This window comes from Panthera pardus, unplaced genomic scaffold (genome assembly GCF_024362965.1).
Source record: "Panthera pardus isolate Hobbes unplaced genomic scaffold, ASM2436296v1 HiC_scaffold_21, whole genome shotgun sequence".
Taxonomy (NCBI): Eukaryota; Metazoa; Chordata; class Mammalia; order Carnivora; family Felidae; genus Panthera; species Panthera pardus.
Genome location: NW_026526777.1, coordinates 25,348,928 through 25,373,630, shown reverse-complemented (window position 1 = coordinate 25,373,630; position 24,703 = coordinate 25,348,928). Strand labels below are relative to the sequence as shown.

At 56.2% G+C, this 24,703-nt stretch overlaps 1 protein-coding gene across 2 annotated transcripts; it reads right to left on the bottom strand.

The window, feature by feature from the left end:
- Positions 1-4,188: 4,188 nt before the first annotated feature.
- Positions 4,189-24,113, bottom strand: SLC45A3 (solute carrier family 45 member 3). Of its 2 annotated transcripts, XM_019433566.2 has the most exons (6): positions 23,981-24,039; positions 22,306-22,440; positions 10,738-11,135; positions 9,085-9,870; positions 8,119-8,384; positions 4,189-5,986 (listed from the first exon to the last, which is right to left on the bottom strand). In XM_019433566.2, exons 3-6 carry the CDS (start codon positions 10,907-10,909, stop codon positions 5,549-5,551), a joined length of 1,662 nt encoding a protein of 553 aa, XP_019289111.2. In that variant the 5' UTR covers positions 10,910-11,135; positions 22,306-22,440; positions 23,981-24,039; the 3' UTR covers positions 4,189-5,548. The 2 variants fall into 2 exon arrangements, with proteins under 2 accessions (XP_019289111.2, XP_019289106.2); XM_019433561.2 differs by lacking the exon at positions 22,306-22,440 and having other exon boundaries at positions 23,981-24,113.
- Positions 24,114-24,703: the final 590 nt, after the last annotated feature.

Genomic DNA, 24,703 nt, shown 5'->3' with positions numbered 1-24,703 from the left:
ACCCTGGGACAAGTCACATCGTCTCAGTCGGCCTCAGTTTTGTCACTGGTGAAAGAGGGGGATCCGTCGGCCCTCACCCCCCATGCTGTCCCCACGTCACTGTAATAAAGTCACTGGGATGAGGCCAGCCTGTGAGGTGGTCTCTGGGTCCGGCCTGCTGCTCCCGGAGCCCGCTTCCTCTCCGGGACCTAGGTCTCCTAGCAGCCAGGGAGTGGGGGCAGCACCCGGTGCCCACCCCCACCCCCGACAGCCCCATCTGAGCTGCAGTGATAATGTCTTTCGTCAGCACGGACCCCAGGGCGAACATAGGGTCCAGCATATGGGGAGGTAGACAAATATTATTTGACGAAAAGGTGGAGAGAACGTTACCTGGGGATTGTAAGTACTCAACAGTTCATGGGGGAGTGGGAGGCACAGGGCACAGAATGATGGAGAGGAGGTCAAATGTCAGTAAGGGGCGGACTGATGTCAAGTCACCAGGGCACGCTAAGCTGCCTCCCAATGTGTGCCGAGGCCCAGTGACAGTGTTGGGTGTCAGAAAGCCCCTACCTTGAACAGGCCTCCAGCCAGTGGTGACAAGACCGCCAGGCTGCTGTAATCAAATCGGACCCTGGAAACCAAGGGCTTTTTCCCCAACGGCAAAGAAGTAACCTGAGATCCAGGCTGTCCGCCAGATGTTCCCCACTCTAACCTTCTTGCGCCGCCATCCCTCTAGAACTGGCTCTGCAAGGACGGGCACCCCAGGCCAGAAAGAAGACCCGTGAGGGTACAAAGGACGGGGCACCACCCACCCAACCCCACCCCCGCCCTGTTTCTCCAGTTCCTAGGCTCACACCCCGAGCTGGGGCCCAGGGCTCCAGCCCTCTCTGGGGGATGGGCAGGGCCCAGCATGATGGGGACAGAGCGAGCTGTGGAATAGTCCGACCCTCTCTCTCCACCACAAAAAAATCTTATTTTTCCCTCCTCTAAACTCTCTGGCTTATGCCATTTCCACTCACATCCTGCCTCATACGTGTGGGCACGTTTGATTCAAAGGTGCTTGTTCAAGGGCGCCTGGGTGGCTCAGTCGGTTGAGCGTCCGACTTCGGTTCAGTTCATGACCTCACGGTCTGTGAGTTCGAGCCCCTCGTCGGGCTCTGTGCTGACAGCTCAGAGCCTGGAGCCTGCTTCGGATTCTGTGTCTCCCTCTTTCTCTGCCCTTCCCCCGCTCATGCTCTGTCTCTCTCTGTTAAAAAATAAACATTAAAAAAAAATTCAAAGGTGCTTGTTCCTCTCCACCTAAATTCAGCAAATGGTCCTTACGGGCATGAGCCAGACTGCCCTTGTCTGAGAGCCTCACTCATGTTAGTTGTGAGATCTTTGAGGCTATTTGCAGTCCCCTCCTCCTTTCCAGAGTCCCCTTTCCTCCTGCTTCTCTCCTCTCCTCTGTCCTTAGCAAGGAGGACTAAGGAACTACCAACACAAAGTCCCAATGCTTGCGAGTTAGTTTAGCTGGTCCCAGATATTGAAAGCTTGTGCTAGAAAATCCCCTGTGAGCCCCAGCTTCCTGTTCCTGTGTATTCTGAGCCTCCTTTTGTGTACTCTGAGACAGTTTGTACACGTGAGAGGGAGGGCTACCAGTCCAGTGGCCCAGGTTCAATGTTCCAGTGACAGACAGGCTGACATCGATGACTGACTGGTGGTTCTTTTTCTTCTTCCCACATCTCACACACACGCACACTAAAAAGCCCTGGGCCAGGTCTGTTTCCATATGGGAGAAATTAGGGAAGGAAAGTGTGTGTGTGTGTGTGTGTGTGTGTGTGTGTGTGTGTAGTCTTGAACTTGAATTGGAAGTATTAATATAAACTCACAATGTGTTTACATTTTAAAAATGTCCTAGCTTTGTCCACTGGAAAGGCCTAAAAACAATGATGTACCCTGTAACGGGCACTCCTGGTGCAGATTTTATGGTCTCTAAAAACCCTATCCCACAAAAAGCAATCAGAGACCCTTCCAAGAAGTAGCTCATTCCAAATCTGTGGCAGGAAATATACAAGATGAGCCTGGACATCTAGTCATGCCAGAAAGCAGAGAAGCTTTAAAGGACCAAAAAAAAAAAATGGCATCAAAAGGACTCAGAAATCAACTTGAGGGACGCTTGGGTGCTCAGCTGGTTGAGCGTCTGACTCTTGATTTTTGGCTCAGGTCATGATCCCAGGGTCAATGGGATCAAACTGTGTGAGATTCTCCCTCTCTCTCCCCGCCCCCCGCCTCTCTCTCTCCCCGCCTCCTAGGTCCCTCCCCCACTTGCATGCACTCACTCTCTAAGATAAAAAATAAATAAAAAATAAATCAACTTGAAGAGGCTTCCACTGGCCAGTCACAGGAGCAATATGAACATGAATAACAGCTGCGAAGGACTGAAACCCATCAAGTATGTTTAAATCCACGAACTCATAACAACACTAAGGGATACAAACCTCTCTGGCATCATTAGGGATGTTAGGAAATCAATTCAATATTTTGAAAACTGGTAAATACAAGGAAGGAGTCAAGCATTTTTGAAGAAATATCATTTTCTAAGGTCTATGCAACAGTGGGTTGTAAGTACAGAAAGCAGTGACTACTAACATCAAAAAAGAAAGACAATACCTGCTCCCTTCTATGGAAGTACACAAATCTACTAGGTATTCTTACAAAAATTTATCTATCTGTATCTATAGATATATATATATCTCTATGTATAAAATCTGATCTGGTCTCAGATTTTAATTACCAATTTACAGAAAATACAGGGGCAATAACATATGAAATGTCACCATGGGAATGATACCAGCAAAATCCAGATCTGTAGGAAAGTAACGCAGTTTAACAAATAAATTACAAGGAAAAACATTAAAACTGAGAAGGTACCTGTGGATTACAAGAGATCTGAGAGACGTATCAATCCATTGCAACATCTGGAACTTAATTAGGTTCCAATTTGAGCAAAAACCGTAGGAGACAGGGAAATGTGAACACTGGTTAGTTAATTGCACTACTGAATTAGATTTAGGTCTGATGATAATGATGTGGCTATGTGTTTTTCATCTTAAAGTCCTTACCTTGTAGAAAAACATTCTGAGACACTCAGGAATGAAGTATAATATCTGAAATTTGCTGTAGGAGAGGGGCACCTGGGTGGCTCAGTCAGTTAAGTGTCTGACTTCAGCTCAGGTCATGATCTCATGGTCTGTGGGTTCAAGCCCCGCATTGGGCTCTGTGCTTACAGCTCAGAGCCTGGAGCCTGTATCTCCAGATTCTGTATCTCCCTCTCTCTGCCTCTCCCCAGCTTGTGCTCTCTCTCTCTCTCTCTCTCTCTCTCTCAATAATAAATAAATAAACTTAAAAATTATTAAAAAAAAAAAAAAAAAAACACCTCTCCCTCAATGGGTAGGGGAGGGAGAGTAGATAAAATTAAAATGGCAAACTGTTAATAATTGTTAAAATTGGGTTTGTTATACCAGGCTCATTTTTCATGTATGTTTGAAATTTTCCATAATAAAAGGTTAAATAAAATATAGAACATTTAAAAATAAAGTCAATCCTTTTTTAAAATTTTTATTTAAGTAATCTCTGCACCCAATGTGGGGCTCAAACTCTCAACCCCAAGATCAAGAGTCGCATGCTTTAATGACTGAGCCAGCCGGGCACCTCAAATAAAGCTGGTCCTTGCGTATGGTGTTAACCATTCTGACCACTAGAATTAGGAACAAGAAGGCCAGTCAAGTTTGGAAGGATGAGGGAGGTGGCATTGCAGGGAAGACTCTGAATTTGACCTAAGCCTGGCAGGAAGGGTGAAGGAAGCAAGGCTCAGTGATGTTGAAATCCTAGCCTGCACATACCAGGTTCGTTCCTACTTCCTATTGCTGTGGTTTAGATAGAAGGTGTTTGTTCCATCTCTTTGGCCACATTATGAGCCCCTTGCGAAGGAAAATGCCCCACTCCCTTGCACTCCGTGCTTTTCCCGCCCCCGCCCTCTCCCCAAATTCCCCAACTCTCCAGTCCAAGAGGTAGCTCCTCCTAGCCCATTGGCCAAGCATTGGAAGAATACTGGTCTGTGGCTCCATCTGCTGGCGATGCTGGGAACTGAACGTGTCAAAACAGCGGACGCTGAGGATTTGAAAGAGAGCTGGTCCTTCCCCCTCAGAAAAGATAAACACAGGCCAATTAAACATATAAGAAGCCTTTAATTTCATCACCATAAACATTATACTCTGATTGCTCACATACAGTATAAAATATTTACTCCACTAAATAAATAAGACATAACATTATTGCAAACGGCACTTAAACCCCCCCAGAGATAAGACCTCCTTAGCCCAGGCAGGGGGTACTCCTGAGTTTCTGTGCTTGATTCCCCAAGCACAGATATGCCCTGGGGGCTGAGACGGATACAGGCTCGAGGAGCCACACTCTGTGCTTCTGGTCCTGCAACAGCCCCAAGGAGAGGACTGTGGAGCCAGTGGGGAAGGGTAGGGGGTGGGCAGCTCCTTCATCAGCCCAGCCCTAGAGAGAGCAGAGAGGAGTTAGGAGTGGGGCGCAGGCTGGGCCAAGAGAGAGGCTAAGGAGGCTGCTGAGACCCGGAGCCCCGCCCTCCACGTACCCCCAGCTCCCCCAGCCTTGGGTAACGTGATTTGGGATATCAGCTGGGTGAGCAGAGCTTCCAAGCTCCTGGGTTAGGCAGTATGGGGCCAGACCAATCACCCAGGAGAACATCCTGGCAATGCTCAGCCCAATAAACCAACCATCTCATAGGCCCATTGGAGATCTCACCCCTTAGACACCAAGATGGCAGAGCTGGGAACTGATTCCCCTCTACTTAGTTAAATAAATAAGTTAAATATTTAAAGGCCTGTGTCCCTATGATGTCAACACAGGGGCCAACAAGCCATGTCCCGATAAAATGTAGTTGGGGGGGAATAGTAGAAAGGCAGTGCTTTGGGGCCAGGCAGCTTCCTCCCTGTCCGATTCTTCCCCACAAATAACTTCCATATTTTCAAATCCTGTGGAGGAGAGTTTCACACTAGAAACTCCCATGCAAGAGTAACATCGAGGGAATCTATGGGATAAGGGGGCTTGGAGGTGAGAGACCAGGTGGTTGAGTTTACTCAGCTCCCCAGATCCCTTCTCTGGGCATGTCTTGACCAGGACACTGCCTGTTAACCCTACCTTGGGAATCCCCCCGCAGAGTCCTGCAGTCCAGTGCATGGAGCTAATGAAATGCCCTGCTCTTCTGGCCTCCCTGTAGAAGTCCAGACTGAAGCCTGTTTGGACCAATAGTCAGCCAGGCCTGAAGACCGGGGAGGGAGGGAGAAAGAGAAGCCCCAGGTCCCCTACCTGTGCGGCTACGCACCTCACTGCCACAGGGCGGCAGCAGAGAGCCACACCCCTTTGGCGGCAACAGAAACCAGAGGGCCCGCCCCACCCTGGCCCCAGGAGGCTAACAGGATGTAGAGCCTGGGGGGGGTGGGGGGGGGCAGGGCTGGGACCCAGTGAGGCAGGCCCCCCTCAGTGGATCAGAAGTACTCTACACCGAGTATTTGGCCAAGTCGCTCTTATCAAACACTACCTGTGTAGCAAAATAAATGGCCACCAAACCAAGGCCTGCAGCCGACACCATGTAGGCAGTGACAGACTGGCTGAGCTGAACAATGGAGCCCATGAACAGGGACGGGGCCACCTGGGACAGCAGGAAGGCACTGTCCAGGATGGCAAGGTCCAGGCAGATGCCCCGGCCCGGAAGGACCCTGGCCTCAGGCTGCTCGCCGACCACCACCCGCACGGAGACATCGCAGGCAGAGGCCCCACAGAGCACAGGTGGAGACGGGAGGAGGCCGCCGCCTCCGGCACCCATGTGTCCGTTGGGGAAGGGAGATCCGGCCTTGGGGCCCGGTGGGAAGCTGGTCTTCAGGCTGTCCTCACTGGCACTGCTTCCAGCGTCTCCTCGGTACTTGGGCAGGAAAACCTGGGGGGCGGAGGGGAGGAAAAAGGGGACGTGGACATTTAGGTACCCAAGCATAGGATCCCGGCTAGGAGAACAGACCCCAGCATTCAGACCAGGGGCCGGAAGACACCAGGCAACTGGCCTTCATGACAGTTATGCAGCAGGTGAGAAAGCCAGACAGACCCTCCTTGGTTTGGGTCTAGTTAGGAGTCTCCTTAGGGGCAGGGGATCCCCCGGGGAGGGACACATCTGAAACCACAAGTCTAGGTCTCCACTAGCCTCTCCTGGAGCCAGTAAGTGGCAGACGAACTCACAGTGCAGGCAAGGAAGAGAGCAGAACCCCAAGGTAAAGGGAAAAGAATGAAGACAGGTGAGAAGAGAGATGTGTAAGAACAGAGGAACAAAATCCAAAGCTGGGGCCCCTGATGGCCCCAGCCCCCACACAGGCTCTCTTAACCCTCCTACTTCCTGCCCCCCACCACTTCGCCTTGGGAAATCTTTCTCAACCTGGAAGAGAGAAACTCTGCTCCCACTGGGGTCCCAGGCCTGTGAGGTCCATGGCCCCAGCCTGGGGCAGGGAAGGTCCAGCAGACTCAGGCTGGAGGAAGAGAGGAACCAGAGGAATCTTCCAGGCTCCTATGGCCTAGCTGTGCTGATACTGAAGCCCTTCTTGCTTCCTATTCACTGTCTGCCTTAGATCAAGGTAGCCTGGCCCTGCCCAGAGCCCCCTGTTTTAGGATAGGGCCGGAATGTATCCGACACTGTCCCCGCGCCTGCTAGCACTGGACAGGAGAGGGCTCTCGAGCTGACTGTGCTAGAGCCGGGACTCATGGCAGAGATGAAGCCAGGGAAGCCCATGGCTCTTGGCGTGGCCGGAAGTAGGCCAGGCAAGTACAGACGGCATACAGGGCCAAGTGTGCCATCAATCGCTGCTTGGAACCGGCCTCCCGGGACCTCTCCTCCCTGCCTGCCACCCCCAAAAAGACCAGTGAGGCCGGAGCCTGAAGAGGGCCCTAGGGGTAGACCCGCTCTTCAGTGTGAGGGGAGGACTGGCTCTAGCAGGTTCCCTGGCACGAGTGCATATGCCCACCCTGGCCTCTGGACACCTGCCCTCAAGCCTCCAGCCAGGGCAGTGAAAGAATGGAGGCTGATGAAGGTTATCAGTGCACTGACAGGAGTCTCAGGCACCAGGCTACCCCAACCAAAACACCGGCCCCTTCCTCCACACACCCCACCCCTGCAGCTACCTATTCAATCAAGCCTCCTAGCTAGGTATTTCTCTGCTACTTCACTCATGTCCTACAGGGGGCGGACATCCATCTTCCCTCTGGTCTGGAAGCTCTATGAGGGCAGGCCTACATCTCCTCCCTCAGGACACCCCAACTTCTTGCCCTCTGTGCGGAGCTCTGCACCCAGGGCTGCAGCTCACTGAAGCCAGTGAAGGGGACAAAGGTGACCACACGGCTTCGGTCAGGAGGCTTCCCCTCAGAAGGGGGCCCCTGGAGGGGCTGGTTCGCGTGGGGCCAAGCAGGAAGGAGGCCCCCAACTTACAGTGCCCAGGCGAGCGGTGTCAGATGCGTCGGGCTCAGAGATCCGCCGTGGGGGCGGGGGAAGGGGACGGAGGCAAAGGTGTGAGGCAGGAAAAGAAAAGAGAGAATTAGGCAGAAAAAGAAGATAAACCAGAAAGAGAAGGGGCAGTAAGGAGCCTTCCCCACATTGGAGAGTAGAGCAGGGTATTGGTCAGTCACACTGCCCCTCCCTGAATAAAGAGAGCTGTCGCCAACACCAGACCGTCCCCCCTCCCCATCTGCTGAGGCTACGTGCCCCAGAGGTCACCTGCTCCTGCCCCCTGCCTCTGCAGAGAACTCAGCCCAGACTGAGGGCCTCCGTTAGGCCTAGGCCGATTCCTCAGGATTCCCAAAGAAGGACTTAGCATTTCCTGCAATCATCCGCTCAAGTGCTTTATAGTTCTGACACCAGGAAGTCATTCCCAGAATCTAATCTACACCCTCCTTCCGCAGCCCACGTCTCTGGCCCTGGGCTACACGGGCTTCCTCTCCAATCAAAGAATGACTTCTCCGGTGTCTCTGGCCAGACTTGGGCTACTGCGTCTCCCCTCCACCCCGGCTCCACCCAGCGGCCAGTGTGAGTACCTGCTTCTCGCGGTGGTAGAGGGAGGCTAGTGTGTAGGGCAGGATCTGCAGGGCGGAGAAGGTGAACCCGGTGAGGGCAGCCGAGGCGGTCACCACGGCCACACTGCGGGACAGGCACATGGTGCCGGCAGCAACAGGGAAGGCCACCACGCTGGCCAAATAGACTGCCCGGGTGCCGAATCGCTGCACCAGCCGGTCCATGACCAGAGAGAAGAGCAGGGAAATGGCACACTGCAGGAACAGCCCCAGGCTGCCCATCCGGACCCCTGCAGGTGGGGAAGAAGAGGAAGTCAGACCCAGACCCACCCGTACAATCTGGGGAAGGCTCAGAATTGCGGGCACCCGCCATCCCAGCCTTGCTGTGGACCAGACCCGCTCCCTGCATCATCCCCACCCAGATGCAACAACGGGAGTCTAGGTTCTTCCACTGCCCTTAGAAAAGGTGAAGCCGCGGGCTAGGGGCAGAGGAAGATGTTGATTGCGAGGCTCAGCTAGTGCTCAGCTATCTAGGAGGCTGACAGGGAACACAAAGACAGTTCTGCCATTGGCTCCGGGACAAAGTTCCAGGAGGCCTGAGCCGAAGGTCTGGCCAGGCAATGTGGAAAGTCAGCAGGGGGAGCAGAGGGCACACTGAACTTGGGGCTAGGAAGACCTGCGACCCGGCCTTGACTCCTCCACTCTCTTTGGACCTTAAATAAGCTTGGCCTTTTCTGCTGTCAACTTGGGACGACGACTCTGAGCAAAGTCTCCGCAGCCGGAGGCTCCCCTGAGACTGCCAGCAAAGCTGACCTGCACGCTGGGGGCCGCATGCACAGGCTGGGCCCATTTATCTGATCGGGAAATCGGAGCCCAGGTACACAGCTCCCAGCCCGGCGCAGACTCGGGGCATCTTCCTATGCTGGACCGTCCCCCAGAGGGAACTCCCACAGCAGCCCCCTCGCCGAACGCCCGCTGCGGAGGCCTTACCTTCATCGTAGTGTCTCCGTGCCTCAGTGCCTGGCTCAGCCCGGGGCACACCCTGGTACAGCCCCTCGCCCACGAAGTCCGTGTAAAACAGCGTGAAGGTCATGAATGCCATCCAGCTGCACAGTTCGGCCACAAAGAGTCTGCGCAGGGTGCGAGGCACACGGCAGCAGAGCTGGTGCAGCCGGGGAAACAGGGCGCCCAGGTTCCGGAAAGCCAGGCGGGTGTGGCATGGGCAGCAGCGCGGCGGCACGGAGGGGACCAGCAGCCCTTCCGCTGGCTCAGCCGGACCCAGCGCCGCCTCCTCGGCCACAAACAGCGTGGCCGCCACGCAAGTGAGGAAGATGAGAGCGAGCAAGCCAAAGAGGCACTCCTCCTGGGTGCCCAGGTAGGGGGCCAGGGCACTGGCGTCCCAGTCGATTGCAGGCAGGAGGTAGCCCAGGCAGCCCCCAAGGCTGATCATAAAGGCATAGACGGAGAAGGCCTGGCGACAGTGGTCTGGGTCCCGGAAGAGGTCGGACAGCAGGGCCTCCAGTGGAGTGAAGCACACCTGGCCGCAGAAGTCCAGCAGCCCCACACCCAGGATCAGCAGTGCCAGCTCCAGGGGCCTGGTATCCGGGCACAGCAGCCCCGCCAGCCAGCCGGCCCTCGGGATGAGGAAGAGGCTCAGGAGGACGCCTAGGGACAGGGCCCAGATGAAGGGCCTCCGGCGACCATAGCGCCCGCGCCAGTGGTCACTGGCTGAGCCTAGGAGTGGGACCGAGATGAGGCCCAGCACTGGCCCGATGCCTGCAGGAAGGACAAGTGGTATGAGCCAGAGGCTGGGACCCTAAGGGGTGGTGGGGAAGGGGGCCTAACCTCCTGGGAGAAGGATGGAAAGGACCACGGTCCTCTCGCATGGAGGGCCACCCCCACCTCCGTGCTGGACACAGTGCTGAGTATGGCACACAGGCTCTAATTTAGTCCTCGCAACTAGGATCCCTAATGCCCAGTCTCAGGATGGGCAAACTGATGCACGGGGCTACCGGTGAGACTTGTGCACTGGCACCCGGCAAGGGGGGCAAGAGGCCGAGTTCCATCGGGCAGTCTGACTCCAGAGCCTATGATCTGGACAGCCCCCTCTTCCCGGAGCCACCCCACGGTGACCTCTTTCTTGCCTCCGGTGGCTTTTGCAGAAAGCATCTGCAGTCAGGAGCCCAGCCCATGCCCTAGGGGTAAGAAAGCCCAGGCTGGGAGACTCTGATCCTGCTAATCAGCAGCTAGCCTTGGGGCCCAGCTCAATCACCCAACTTCTTATCAGCCTCCATTACCTTCTCTGTGAAATGGATGGCCTCAAAGGGCTGTTGCAAGAACCAAATGAGATAACAGATAAGGTAGAAAGGGTAGACGAAGGTGCAGAGCAATTTCTCCAGTGTCTCCTGTGCGCCAGCCAGGCAACGTGTAGGTGCCAGGTGAGGTGACCGGGGAATGTCCCTGTGTTCTTTTCCTACTGGGCCCCCTCCAGCCCAAGGTCACCCCTGTGTCCAGCAATGTCCCCCCACCAGCACCACAGCCTGAGGAACAGCAGGCAGCCACCTCCTCCTCTTTGGGCAAAGGCACCTACTTCCTGGGTATCATGTATCTGGAGCAGGAGGGAAGGAGGATGTGGTGACTCACCCAGCACCATGGTCATGAACTTCTCCTCTACCCCCACTTCCAGCAGCAAGGGCGGCACGTAGGTGATACCTGCGGCCAGGCACACCTCCAGGCCGAAGGTCAGCAGGTTGACCAGCAGGAGCTGGGCTTTCCGATGCCGCAGCAGACGGCTCACCCACAGCCTCTGGGCCATGGTGGACCAGGCAGGTTGGGCTCCGCCCGTTCACACACTCCAGAACTGCTCCGTCTCAGCCCTGCTCCAGATGCCCGGGCCTCTCCTCCTTGCTGCCACCAGCTGCCTAGGACTCAGCCGGGAGCCCATTTCTGCCAGCCTTCCGTACAGGTGCGGCTTCTCAGCCCATGCTAGACGCCCGCTGCCGTGGGGTGCCTCGGTGCAGACATGGCTCATCACTCAGGTCCTAAAAGGGCAGGGACAATCAAACCCAGAGTGTTAAGTCCTGGGAACCAGGTCTCCGGGATTTGCTCTGAGTTCTCTGAATCCTGAGTTCACTCCCAGGCTGGCAGTGTGGCCGTGCTACCCCCTGCAGCCAATAAGGAAGCGCTTGTTAATGTTAGCCTAAGGCTGACATAACTAATAAGGTAAATATGATTTTTAAACCTCAGCACACTTCAGAACCAAACAGATGTCAAGTTTCTCTCTGTTTTGGAATATCTTTGCAATTGCCCTTGCCTGTTAGTATGGAAAAAAGAAAAAAAAAAAATCACACCAATTGAATTCCCAGTTCCCCAGGCTCTGTTATCAAGGTGCCCCTGGAGACCCTCTGCCAGGCCCGGATTGTTTGCTTTTCTCTCTCCACTTCCCAAAGCTGGGCTGTTCAACCGCCCTTTGTTAAGAGTAGTACTTCCCAATCTGCGCAGCCTGGCCACACACCGTGCTGCGCTATAACCTGAGCCCCCAAGGACAGGACAAGGGGGAAGGGAGGAGAGGCTGTGGTCTGTTGGGTTGGGGGTTAACCTGTCATTGAAACCACTTAAAGAAGGCTCCCGTGGAGGAACCTAGGCCTGAAAACCTCTCCCTGGAGTTTTCTCCCTGTGCTCAACGTTCCTGGGGAAGAAACATTCCCACAGGTACTGCCCAACTGTCACGGGACAATGGGGACTGTTCCCAGGTGCCAGCCTCACCGAGGCGTGAAACTGTAACACCTGGTGGCCACTATAATGACACCAGTAACCGGGGGCTGGCAGGATACCCCACCGCTTTCCAGGGCAGCCCTTCTCTGCTCCCCAAATGGCTCTATTCTCAGCAGAGAGGTCCCCACAGCCCTTCCTGCTAGGCCTGCCTCCTGTGCATAGAGATCCCACGGCGGGGGGGGGGGGGGGGGACCACTCATCCTGTGCCCCCACCCCCCCCAGGCAACTGGCAGCCAGCTCTTACTTCCTGAATACGATGGTACCCAATGAAGTCTGCTGTTTAGGGGTGACCACTAAAAAGGCTAAATCAAGTCAGCCACAAAGAGGAGGTGTAGAAGGTGGGGCCTCCGTGAGAAAAGGCAAGCAAGCGTCCCCTAACTTTGTCATCTCTCTCAAAGAGGTGGGACAGAACTTCATGCCGCTCGTGGCTGGAGTCTGGAGTGCCTTCCCTTGCCTCACTGATTCCCTACCATAAATGCTGCTGAACAGCACTGCTCCTGTGCAAGGTCCACAGCTCTGAGGGCTCCATTCCCGGCCCCACCCCCACCCAGCGCCTGGGGCACCCTCAGTCCTCTTTATTCCCGTCCAATCTCAGCATCTCATAATCCTCCACTATACCGTCTTTTCTCTTTTCAAAGAACACTCAACCTCACAGGGCCTTATATGTTATAAAGCATGTCGTGGGTGTTCTCTGAAATACACCACAAAGAAATCAGATGGCCATCAATCCTGGGTAAGATGTGTTCATGTCTGCATTCCAGGACTCTGCCGCCGGCAGACCAGGAAGGAAGGGACTTTAGATATGGCTAGGCAACCAGCAGCCCCCTCCCCAAAGTTCTGCTCAGACACAGACCATCCACTTTGGGAAGGGGCGTGGCTCCCAAGGGGATGGCATGGGGAGAGGGTAAAATACTGATCGAAGGGTCCCTAAGGGTGCTGGGAGGGGGCCACACGTAGGTCCTAGCTGGGCAGTTTTGAACCAAGCCCCTCCCCTGCCCTAGAATCCCCCACAAGGCAGGCAAGAGACTGCACATAGACCAAGACTCCAGCCTGGAGGGAACGGTTCTGGGCCAAAAGGCTTCCAGCCCATTCTACTCCCCACCCTCAGTCTGGGAAGGCCCTGGACACTCACCTACTCTGGGTTAAGGGAGCAGGTCCTCCCTTAGCAAACAGAGACTTTGTCAGACCCAGCCTCACCCACAACCTGCCCCCATTCCCAAGCCCTCGTTTTCTCCCTGCTGTTTAAAATAAGTAGCAGCTCTTGGGCCAAAACACTAATCACCCCACCTGCCTCCTTCCCTCCCCTAATCCAGCTCCTTGCTCCGGGGAACACGCAGGACGTCTGTAGCCCACAAGAGAGAGACTGAAAGACCAAAGGGGGGTGAAGACAGGAATTTCCCTCCATCCTCCTTCAGCCCAGATAGCTCATTAGCTGCCTCCCTCTCCCTCCTTTCTCCTGCCCCCTCCCCCCTCTTCTTTACCAGGTAACTGGGGGCTGGGCCAGGTGAGGAATTCATTGAAAGGAGCGGGGTAGGAAGTGGGCAGGCTCCAAGCCCAGCTCTGCACCCCTCTGTTCTTAGGTTGCTAAGCCCGTCCTCCCTCTTTTGACTTGTACTGTGCCCTGGGGTCCAGAGCACTCTTGCCACCCCTAGAGTTTATTCTTCCAGGCCCAGAACCGCCTAAGGAATTCCAAGCCCGTAAGAATATTCTCCCTTCCAAAGCTCCCTGTTCCGGGTCGGCTCTTGACACCTTCCCCCAGGGTCCCAGGCCGGCCCACTCACTCCAGAGTCCTCAGGGAGGAGGGAACTACAGAGGACCCCCACAGCACTAACCAGCCACCTGCCATCCCTCCAGTGCACGAACAGAGAAGCCCAGGCCCTGCCCAGTGCCCAGGCTCAGACAGGTGGGGGACAAGAAGTCTTCCGCATCAACTCCTGTCTGCAGCCTGCTGCAGCCCCAGGGCACGCTTCCCACCAAAGCTTGTAAGTGACAACTGACTGCTGGGCGCCCATTTTGGGGTGCTCCCCTGACTTCCTCAGGAATACAGGCAGGGAGACGGAATCCAATTCTCCCCAATGCCCTCCCGTGTCAGAGGTGCTTCTGACTCCAATCTTCCTGTCCCGCTGCTCCTGGAGCACTCTGCCTGTCTAGCAACCAGAAGATCAACCAGAAGAGCCAGCCTCCAAGGGCTCACCTGGTAGGGAGGGGGCGGGAAGAGGAGGCAAGTGGAGGTACAGAAAGGGGGAGTGTGGCCTGACCGCCCCCCCCCCCCACACACACACAAAAAAGAACAGCAGCCTTCAGGGAGGACAAGTCCCTCTCAAGTTCCAAGTATCTCCTCCTCTCTGGCCCCCCAATGACAGGACAACAAGAAGGCTTTGAGAAACCCAAGACCTCCAGAAACCTCCACGGAGCTCTGCCCCAGGCCATCTTTCCTCACCCCTGGGGGAGCAGAACTCTAGCACCCTGGGGACAGTCAGTGAGCCCAGCCCCAGACCACCGGAGACCTTCGCTCAACCCTCTGGCGCCCACCCTAGCATGAGGGGCCTGGGAAACATTTACCCGAAGAAGACACAGCTGAAAGCAGAGTGGGGGTGGGTGGGGTAAGAGATGGGAAAGACCTGAGGGGCCCCCCATCCCCTCGCACACCAAGGAAATCCCAGCCAGACCCCCAGAGGGGGCAATTCCTCAAGGTTCACAGGTGGTGAGTGGACTGGACGGACCCTTGGCTGGAGCGCCCCCCTCGTCAGGTTAGGCCTCAGCGAGCACGGGGAAATGAAACTGAGCAGCAAGAACAAACTTGGCCTGAACTTTCTCCAAAATTCAAAAGACAGAGCGAAGGAGGTGGGAGGAAAGGCGAGAGCCCACTCCGGTAGCTCCCTATGGGAAGGGAGGGTCAGAGGGACGCATAAAGAGGCCTTTGAGGGCTTTCAAAGGGGCTCCTGCCACCCTCACGACTGAGGTGGAGCGGGGGGGAGCGGATCCCCTCTGCTGACAGACAGAGGCCAGGGCAGCCCAGGCTGGGGGCAGCCCCGCCGCGGGCCGGTGTCAGGCAGCAATTCTATGGGCTCTTTATGCACCCGCGTCCCCGCACCCCGCCCAGGCACATCAAACGCTGCGGCCCCCACCCTGACCCCAGCAGCTCGGAGACCCCGCGTCCTCCTTCCCCGCTCACAAAGACGGCCCGGCTTTCTCACACGCTCCTCTACCCCTCTCAGCCCCCAGGCAGCCCCTCCCGCAGACAAGGAAATGGGGTGGGGTGGGCTCCCTCGAGGAATAATGACTCAGCGGCAGAAAGGGGGTGGGGTCACTCCTGGCCAATCTGCCTGACACCAGCCCAGCATCCGAGGCTCTCCTGCCCCGGGACCAGGACGGAGGGCGGGTGACGAGCAACCCCCGGGTGGAGGCTGCAAGACTGCGGGAATAGGGACCCCAGAATGTCATTCCAAGTTGAGCTCTCCCAGGCCCTCTAAGTTGGGTGGCAGGGAAGAGGGCTGGGGGTTCACCAGCCCAGCATCCCTGTGACCCAACCCTGTGCCTCAGTCCCAGGGGCCCAACGTCCTCGGCTTTACCTGGTAAAACCTAGCACACAGCACTCCCGAAATGAGTTCTGCCCCCATGGGGCCTTGGGGCGCCCCGGAAAGAGGCCGTGCTGGCCAGCCAGGAGTCCTGAAAATGAGCATCCTTGTGAGGCAGTGGCTCTCATTACAGACCCCGGTTCAGGGATGCTGGGCTGTGGGAACTGCTACCTGGGCAGCTGTGGGGGGCGGGGAGGGGGGGAGGGGCGCACAGGATTAGACTGTGCGCGGTTTCAGTGTCTTCCAACCCACATTCAGTCTTTGACTCTCCAGGCTCCAATTTCCAAAGAAGTGAGGGTCTGCCTTCCCCAATCCCACCCTATCAAAAAGGCCATGATCTGAGCAAATACCCGAGGCCTGCACTTTGCAGGGCTTCCCCAGACACCTGCAAACTCTGCTCGGAAAGCAGCCTCCACACCTCAAGGGAACTGTCAGAAAGAATAAGGGCTGGACAGAGCGGGGAAGAGCCCACCCCCGCCCCAGACTTGCTCCCTAGCTTTGCCTCCCCCGGGGCCCAGAGGCCAGGGATTTGGAGTTCGCCCTGCTGCGCTGCCTTTTCTTCACTCGGACTGGAAGCCTTCTGCTTAGCAGCTTGTCAGAGAGAGTGAGGGGGCTGCAGGCTGGGACACAAAGGGGGATTAGGGAGAAACCTCTCGGCCTGCAGAGTAATCCATCAAACTCTCTCCCGGCTGCCAGCACCGGCCCCTTCCCACTCAATTCCCCTTCCAGCTGCTGCAGCCCCCCCCCACCCCCTCCGGCTCCTGAGCCCTGTCACTTCGGGCAGCAAAGAGAATCCCAGGCCCTGGGGGGGCAGAGGGGGCACACCACAGACACTGGGAAAAGGGCAACGGCTCCCTCCCCCCACTCACCCCCAATGTGTGAAAACCCAACAGGTGGCAGTGGCTTGGAGGAAAGTTGCTTTTGTTGCCCTGTCTGAGAGCCCCAGCCCAGCTTCTGAAAGGAAACAAATGCCGAGGAGGTTGGGGGAAGGGGAGGGGAGAGGATGGGCGGGCAGTCCCTGGGGCCCCACTCTTATCTCCCCTCCCCTCTGCAGTCCAGTGACAGGAGTTCTGGGGCTGGCCTGACCCTCACCTTGGCCAGTCAGTCCTGGCCAGCCTAAGCCAAGGTGAAGCATCTTCCCAGGGGGTTGTCAGGCAATCCCATGGTGACCGTCTACACAGACACACATCTGACTCCAGGCAAAGACTTCCCTTCTGAGAACAGCTGTGACCCAAGGTCACACTGGGTCACCTTGACCAAGTGCCCTCCAAACCTAGACAATCAACCTGCAGCTCTCTTCTGCCCGAGGGGCCGCAGGCCTGTGAACCCCGGCAGATTCTGCAGGGTGACCTGGGTGTGGCAGTCAGCCTGACCTGGGTTTGCACGCCAACTCCACCACTTACAACTCTGTGACCTGGTTAGTTGCCCTCCCCGAGCCTCAGTTTCCTCGTCTGCAATTAACAATAACAGCTAACCCTGAGGCTTACTACATGCCAGGTCTTCCTCCAAGCATTCTAATCTTCCAACCGCCCGATGAGGTGGGTACAATGGTGAATATGCCCATGTGACAGGCGAGGAGCCTCAGATGAACACCACCAACTTCACAGCCGTGGGGTCTGTTGAAGAGACAGCCTGTGGGAAGTTCGAGGCAGCCCTTCCTTCAGTTGTCTGGGCTTCCCCAGCAGAGAAACCCGGGAGCCGGCTTTCCCATTCCGGATCAGGAGCAGCAGAGATCAGAACGGACCGGCTAGCCGCCCTTCTCGCCCGGCCCGCATTCCCCCCTCACCCACGTGCCCCGCACGGCCTCCAACGCCTCTTTCAGCCCCCAGAGGCAGGAGGAATGCCAAGAATGTAAATGCCTCCCCAGGTGCTGGCCCCAACAGGTGAGGAGAGGTCACTGCAGCGGACCTGCCTGGTGGCTGAGGCCGCGAAGGAGCTGGAGGGTGGACTAAACACCCACAGTCATGAGACAAGGGTGGATCCCATCCCCAGGGAAAATAATCACGGTGGCTGACAGCTACTCACTGTCCAGAAGGTGTCTGGCATGGGCTGGATACCTGACATACCTTTCTCTCTAATTCAAACCATTTGAAAATCCTGCAGAGTGCTCTGAACTGGGAACCAGGACCATATACTCTGGTTTCAATGACTTTTGTAGCTGTATAGCCATTTTACGCGTCCCTCCACCCCGGGACTCACACGTGCAAAATGAGAGCTAGTCTAGATGCTGTCTAAAGTTCTTTACAACCGTACAGCTAAATGATCTCACACCCACCCACCCCCTGCCCTTGGCCTCAGGTATGGTGCTCTCCCTCGACAGGTGCCTACTGAGTGCGCACTGACAAGGCCACATGGCACTGGGGAGGAGGGTTGCATAGCCTTCCACCAAAGAGAGACACGGGGAACCAGGCGGAGAGGGGCTCCCCAGCCGCACTTAAGCCATCCTTTACCTGCTCAAGTACACTGCTCAAGTACAACAGGGTGCCAAAGATTAGCGGACACCTGAAACTGAGCCAAGTGACTGAGACATCTGGGGGCAGAACTGGCCTCCTCCCTACTCCCTCCCGGAGCTGGACACTGTTCCTGGCAGCAGTCGGTAAATTCTTTCTCTACCTGGGCCACAATAAAAGCTTCCCTACAAAGTGGGGTAACGGTACCAAGAAATCCCTTGGTCCAGGGTTGGGGGTGGGGGGTGGAGAATGAGGAGCTTGGCAGAGCATGCAGGCCACTGGAAAGTTCTCTCTCCCTGCTGCCTTCTCAGTTCCTACAGCCCTGTGAGGTGAAACCTAAACAGCCTCTCTCCTAGCGAATTTGAACTCGGCCAGTCAGCCAGACCCAGCGGTTCTCTCCATCCTGCAGAGCCAACCCTTGCCCCCTTCCTGCAGACTGGCCTCCCTCAGGAGGTGCAGCCCACAGGAAGGAGGCCAGGGGGTGGAGGCTGGGCAGACCTACCCATCCCAGGCTGGGAGGGGGGGCCAGGGCGCTGGTCCTAGCTCTGTTGTGTCCCACCTCTAGGATCTCAAATTCAGTGGTCTCTCGGGCTCTTTCAGCCCTGATATCCTACGGTCTGTAACTAGTCCTATTTATCATCAGAGGGCTCGGGGTCAGATCCAGCCCCATGGAAAGGTATTCTCAAAAACAATTGCTCAGTGATGAGCAGTGTGCGAGGGGGCTCCAAAAAGGACTCTTTTATTAAAGGGTCCCAGTTTGCCCACCCCTGGAGGAAGTATGCCTCAGTGCATGCAACCTAACCTCCCCCAAAGGAATGTCAAAGGGCACTAAAACTCACTCACCCACCCACCTATCCATCCATCCAACACTCACTGAAATCCAATTCTGTGCCAGCCCACTGTGAAGGGGCCCTGGGTACAGAAATGACTGCCTGCAGCCCCCTTTAGCAGTGCTGAGACACAGGTCGGGGCCCAAGAAATAGGGCGTGACCAGTCCTCCCAGGGCTTCCTGGAGGAAGAAGCCATGTTGCTGAGCCTTGCAAGATGGGCAGGTAGGAACTATGCAGAAAAGGGCAGATATTTGCAAAACATAGTCACTGGAGCCTGGGACCTCCACACACACCTACCTCTCCTTTTGGCCCCGACCCAGTGAGGTACGATGGCAAGAATACCAGACCCCAAATTGTGGCAATGGGTTTCGATCTCAGACCTGGACCCAAGAGAGAGGAATTTATCAGCACCGGGCCTGATTTTGCTTCCAAAGTGGTCACCATGCTCCAGTTACTTCCCCGGGATGCCCTCTCGTTCACCTGAACCTTGTCCAGCTCAAGTCCCATACCTCCTTCAGGGCTCCTGGGAACCCAAGTTATCAAGGATCCCCTCTTTCCTCCGAACCTTGCTGTGCTCAACAGGCAGCCCTCAGGATTGGATACTGCTAGTGGTCCTCTGGTCTCCTGCCCCACTAGCTCTTCAGCTCCTAGAAAGCAAGGACCACAGTCCCTGTCCACGACCTGGATGGAGGTGTGGAGTGCTCAAGAGAAGGCCTTCCAAGTGAGGCTGAATCAGGATTCCTGTCTGATGAATCTGACCAACCTGCCAGGGATTCAGGCAGGGCCACAGTCGAGGTATTTGGGTGCACAGCTCTTTCTAGCGACAGGAGCCAGGAGTGGGAAGCTAGACTGCCACAATCCCTAGGGATGGGCCATGCACTCCCAGCTTGGACCCTATTTGTCACCTCAAAGGACATCTGAGATTAGAGGCTGGGGTGGGGCATAACAAAGAGCCTTGAGGAAGAAGGGACTTGTCTCTGGCTAGCTGCGCCTGAGGGCATCTATCTGGCTGGGCATTAGGTCTGGCCTGAAACTGGTGACTGAGGGACTATGGGCCACGGGACCAGGGGCTGGTCTCATCCCAGTTTCCCAGAGAGAGTGATCTCCAGAATTAACAAAAGAAGGGGAAGGGAACAAACAGGTACTAAGCACCTGGTCTGTGTAGGCACTTTGCTAAACATGCTCATCTCATTTAATCCTCACTGTAACCTTGCACGGTTTTACAGACACAGACGCCAAGGCCAACAGGTGAGGCAGGCCCGTCTCTAGTATCAGAAGCAAGAAGCCCTACAAGTCATTCAAGGTCAGTGGCAAAACTGTGGACTTCTTCCCACAAGGGAGGAAACACAGACTTCATAGTAGGAAAAGGGATTAAACAGGAAGTTCTGGCCAGATATCAGGACCATCCCGTGACGGCTCGGTCAGCTCCCGCCCCCAAGCAGGGACACTTAATACACTAGACAAAGCTCCACGCTCCAGCTCTATTGCCGGGAGTCAAGTGGCATCAGCGTTCGAGACCCCGGGCCTGGCACCAACTGGTCCAGCCTCTGTCCTTGCTATCCAGCAAACGGGGCCACTGACTATTCAAAGAAAGCCAGGCTGCATTTTTCTTCTGGACATCAGAAAGCAAGGCATCCTAAGGGCTGAAGGGGGTAGGACAGAACAGAACCCCACCTTCAGTGTGCCCCCCTCCTCCTCATACAGTTTCCCTAAAAATCACAGCAGGTAATCTGTCTGCATAGAAAGCTCTTGACCTTTCAAGCTACATATATATTCACCTCCGTTATTTCATGGCACTCTCTTCCAACTTGCGGAGACAGGGAGGGCAGGGTTTCTGGACAGATTAAAAAAACAAGTCGCTCATGGTATTGACGCAGGAGAAACCAGGATGTCCAGTCCTGCTGTGTTCTCTGCACCAGACCACAAGTTCAACTGCAAATAGGTCATTCACAGCTTGCATATGGTTATATGTGGTCTAATTCCCTTGCTCCGAAACTCTGGTTTCTAAGTGTAAACAGCAATAATTACTCCCATTGTTACCAAATAACAGCAGCTGACATGTGCCAGGCTCTTTTTACACAAGCTGCTATGCTTGGAGCTTTACCTATATCAGCCTGTTTAATCCTCATGATATTGTGAGGTGGGTACTATTATTCTCATTGCACAGAGGAGGAAGTTGGAGCACAGAGGGGTGAAATAACTTGCACAAGAGGAGATGGGATTGAAATCCAGGCAACTGGGTGCTGGAGGCCAGTCTCTTAACCAGTCATACGGACTCCCCAAGGTCCAGAAGACCTTGCTCCCAAAGAAACAAGAGCAGAACCCAAGAATAGATTTCCGGGCTAGGTGCTGCTGTGCGTTCGGTCACAGGTGAGAGATACAGTAAATGCTAGCTAACATTTATTGAGCACTTACTACCTAAGGCACAAAGTCCAGTGCTCCGTACTCATGATTTAATAATATACATTTTTCATATTTTACATATTACATACAATCAGATATTTATATTTAATTTAATAAACAAACAAACAAAAAAAGCTATGGGGTGCCTGGATGACTCGGTCTGAAGAGCATGCAACTCTTTTCTTTTTCTTTTTTTTTTACATTTAATTTTGAGAGACAGAACACTAGTTGGGGAGGGGCAGAGAGAGAGGGAGACACAGAATCCGAAGCAGGCTCCAGGCTCCAGGCTCCAAGCTGTCAGCACAGAGCCGGACGTGGGGCTGAACTCACAAACTGTGAGATCATGACCTGAGCCGCAGTCGGATGCTTAACTGACTGAGCCACTCAGGTGCCCCAAGCATGCAGCTCTTGATCTCAGGGTCCTCAGGTCCTGAGTTCAAGCCCCATGTTGGGTATAGACATTACATAAACAAACAAACTTAAAAAAAAAAAAAAAAAAGCTGTAAGGACACCTGGATGGCTCAGTTCGTTAAGCATCCATCCAAGTCTTGATCTCAGCTCAGGTCATGATCTCACAGTTTGGGAGTTCAAGCCCCGCATTGGAGTCTGCACTGACAGTGCAGAGCCTGCTTGGGATTCTCTGTCTCCCTTCTCTCTGCCCCTCTCCCACTCTCTCCCTCTCTCTCTCCCTCTCAAAAAAAAAAAAACAAAAAAACAAAAAAACAAAAAAACAATCTGTAAAGCATTATTATTATCATCATCTCCATTTTGCATCCAGGGATACTGAGACTTTGAAGAAGTAACTTGCCCAACCTTCCATGGCTAGTGGAGTAGCCAAGATATAAACCTTGTCTGACAGTCTAGGTTTTTATCCACAATATTGTGTTGTCAGGCTCTGATGGTCCAGATGATGGTACGTAATTTCTCCTTCGGAGTCCTCGGACCATCCCCACCTTTCTGCCTTTTCCCTCCAGGGCCCTGCCCAGGCTGGGGAGGTGGGGGTGGGGGGCGCCACCACCCGGTGGCCTGGAAGGACCTCAGGGGGCCACCAAGAATCACTGTCCGGTCCCTCCTCCTCCTTCAGGATAACCCAGAGAGCCAGGCGGGGCAGGAGAGTTCACCACACCCTCCATGAGGACACAGGAAAACTGCCCCTCGCACACCCCACACACATACTCTAATTGGGGCCTGGATGTCCACAGCTGTACATTCATCCACAGCTGTATTTTCCTCTTCAGACTCATCCTGCTGACTCAAGCTCCATTTTTCTGAGCCCTTTTAGAAAAACAGAGTCCTGGCTCCATGACAGGCCTGGGGGGAGGAGATAAGGAAGGAATGAGGGGATGGGACCCATCCAACAGAAGGGCCTGTGACCTCAAATACCGTAGCACTCACTCCCTAGGAGGAGTTGCTCCATGGGTTTCCTCAGGCTTCCCTTCCAGCCTGCCCCTCCTGGGCCTTCCCCTCCCTAGCCCCCTGTGCCAGCCTGCCCCCCAGGCCTTGGGCAGGTGAGCCCACACCAAGGCTGTCTCCTTCTGAAAGGAGAGCTGCCAAGTGCATCAGGAAAGGCAGCCAGAAGCCCCCAGGGCCTCGCCCCACCCCTGAGCAATGCTTCCAGGAGCCCAGTAAGGGTCACTCTGGGCCTGGGTGCACTGGCTATGGGCAGCAAAACAGCAGCTGGGCTATTCTTAGTGTCCGCTCCACTGGGATCAGGTCTGTGTAACAGCTGAAGGGCAAGTCCTCACCAGGTACCCACCATGCCAAACCCCTCCCTAGCCCCAACTCTGGCCCCTGGGGAAAAGAGGAAGCAGGGTGGCAGGAGGAGCCCAGGGGGAGGGGTAAAAGCTGAGCAAGTCAAGAGTGTGTGAGGAAGATGGAAGCTGATCCAGAGGTCAAGGGCAAAGGCAAGTCGGTGGCGGGGGGGGGGGGGGGGGGGGGGGGGGGTCCAGCGCTTGAGGGGAACGGGAGACTCCGCAAGCACTGGCTCTCACTCAGGAGAAACGCCGCAGGTCCCTCCCCGGGAGCTTCTCCAGCAGGCCATGCTCTTGCCTAAGCCCAGAGCCCTGAGAAGCTACAGCAGATGCCCAGGTACCATCTCATCACACCTGTTTGCTGATCTGGGCCCTCTCACCGTCCCTCCCACCGGCCCTACCCGAGAGTCCCGGGAGGCGAGGAGAAAAGGGCCTCTCCTCTTCCTCCTCCCCTGAAGGATAACCGAGGCGGAGAAGGGGGCAGAGGAGCTCACACACGCACACACTCCCGCTTCAACTCTGCCTGCAGCCCGGCCCCAAGACTAACGTCCGGGAGCGCTGAGCCACCTACCCCTCCCTTCGTGACCCCTCACTCTCGTCCCGGCACGCCGGCCCCCGAGCCTGAGGACCCCCGCGGCATCCCGGCCGCCGGCCCCTCTCCCGGCTCCCCGGTCCCGGACTGTGCGCGCCGCGGTGACTCATCCCGTCCCTTTCCGGTGAAGCCGAGACAAGGGAAGAAAATAAATGCAACTTTCCAAAGAAAACTCTGACGCTGGAGCTGCAACAGGAGCGAGTGGCCGGTCCACCCCGCGGTCTGCCCGGCCCGGGGCCCCCCGGGAGGGCCCGCTCCCCGCCCACCCGCCGCCCGGCCCGGGACAGCGGGGGACCCGGCGCTCCAGCCCAGCCCGCCCTCGGCGGAAGAAAGCCCGGCTCCCCCGGGACCGAGCGGCAGGACGGGGGGCGCGCCCGGGGCCCGCCACCTCCCCCGGGAGTCGCGGGCGGCGCACAACACGCCACCCCGCGGAGCTCGGCCGCGCGGCGCCGCTCCCTCCGCCGCGCCGGGACCCCCTCCCCCGGGAGAGCGGGGGGCGCGCGCCTACCTGGCCGAGGCGTGCGGCTGTCACCCGGGGCCGGCGCGTGCGAGCTCGTCCCCCCCCCGCCTCCTCCCAACGCGCGCCAGCCGGCGGCTTTTAAATCTCCAGGTTGCTCGGCGGGGGGAGAGAGCATGCGCGCTGGGGCTGCGGGAGGGGGCGGGGCGAGGCGGGCCGGGGGGGTGCGGGAGGGGTGTGGAGGGGTGGGGCTGGTCCCCTGGGGAAGAAAGCGGGAGGTCTCGACGCCGTCTTTGTAGCCACCACCGAGACGGGCAGCCCCCGCGTGGCTCCCCGACTGCCCTGTCATTACCTAGGGCAGTGCACCGCCCCCTCGCCGCTCGCCACCAAAACATTTAGGTAAAAGCTGCCCGGCTCCGCGGGGCACCTTCCCTCCCCGGGGCCAGTCTGTGACCATTATCCGCACGTGCTTTTCTGGCCGTCAGCCTGTCCCAGGGCTGAGCTGCACCCCACCCACCCAGGACCAGCCCTTGAAAGGCGATGTCACAGCCTCCCCCAGTCACTCTTCCTCCTGTTTGCTCTCCTCTGAAACAGAAAGAGCTCCCTTAGAGCTAACGCAGCCCCTCTCTCTGAAGTTAAAAGCCAAATTTCAATTTTTTTGTCTCCTTAAGGATGTGTATGGGGAAGGGGGAGCGATACGCTGCCAGTAAAACGTTCCCTTTGTCAGGTAGCTGTTGAGCAAGGTCCCAACAGCTGTGTGTTTCCAGGATGCCG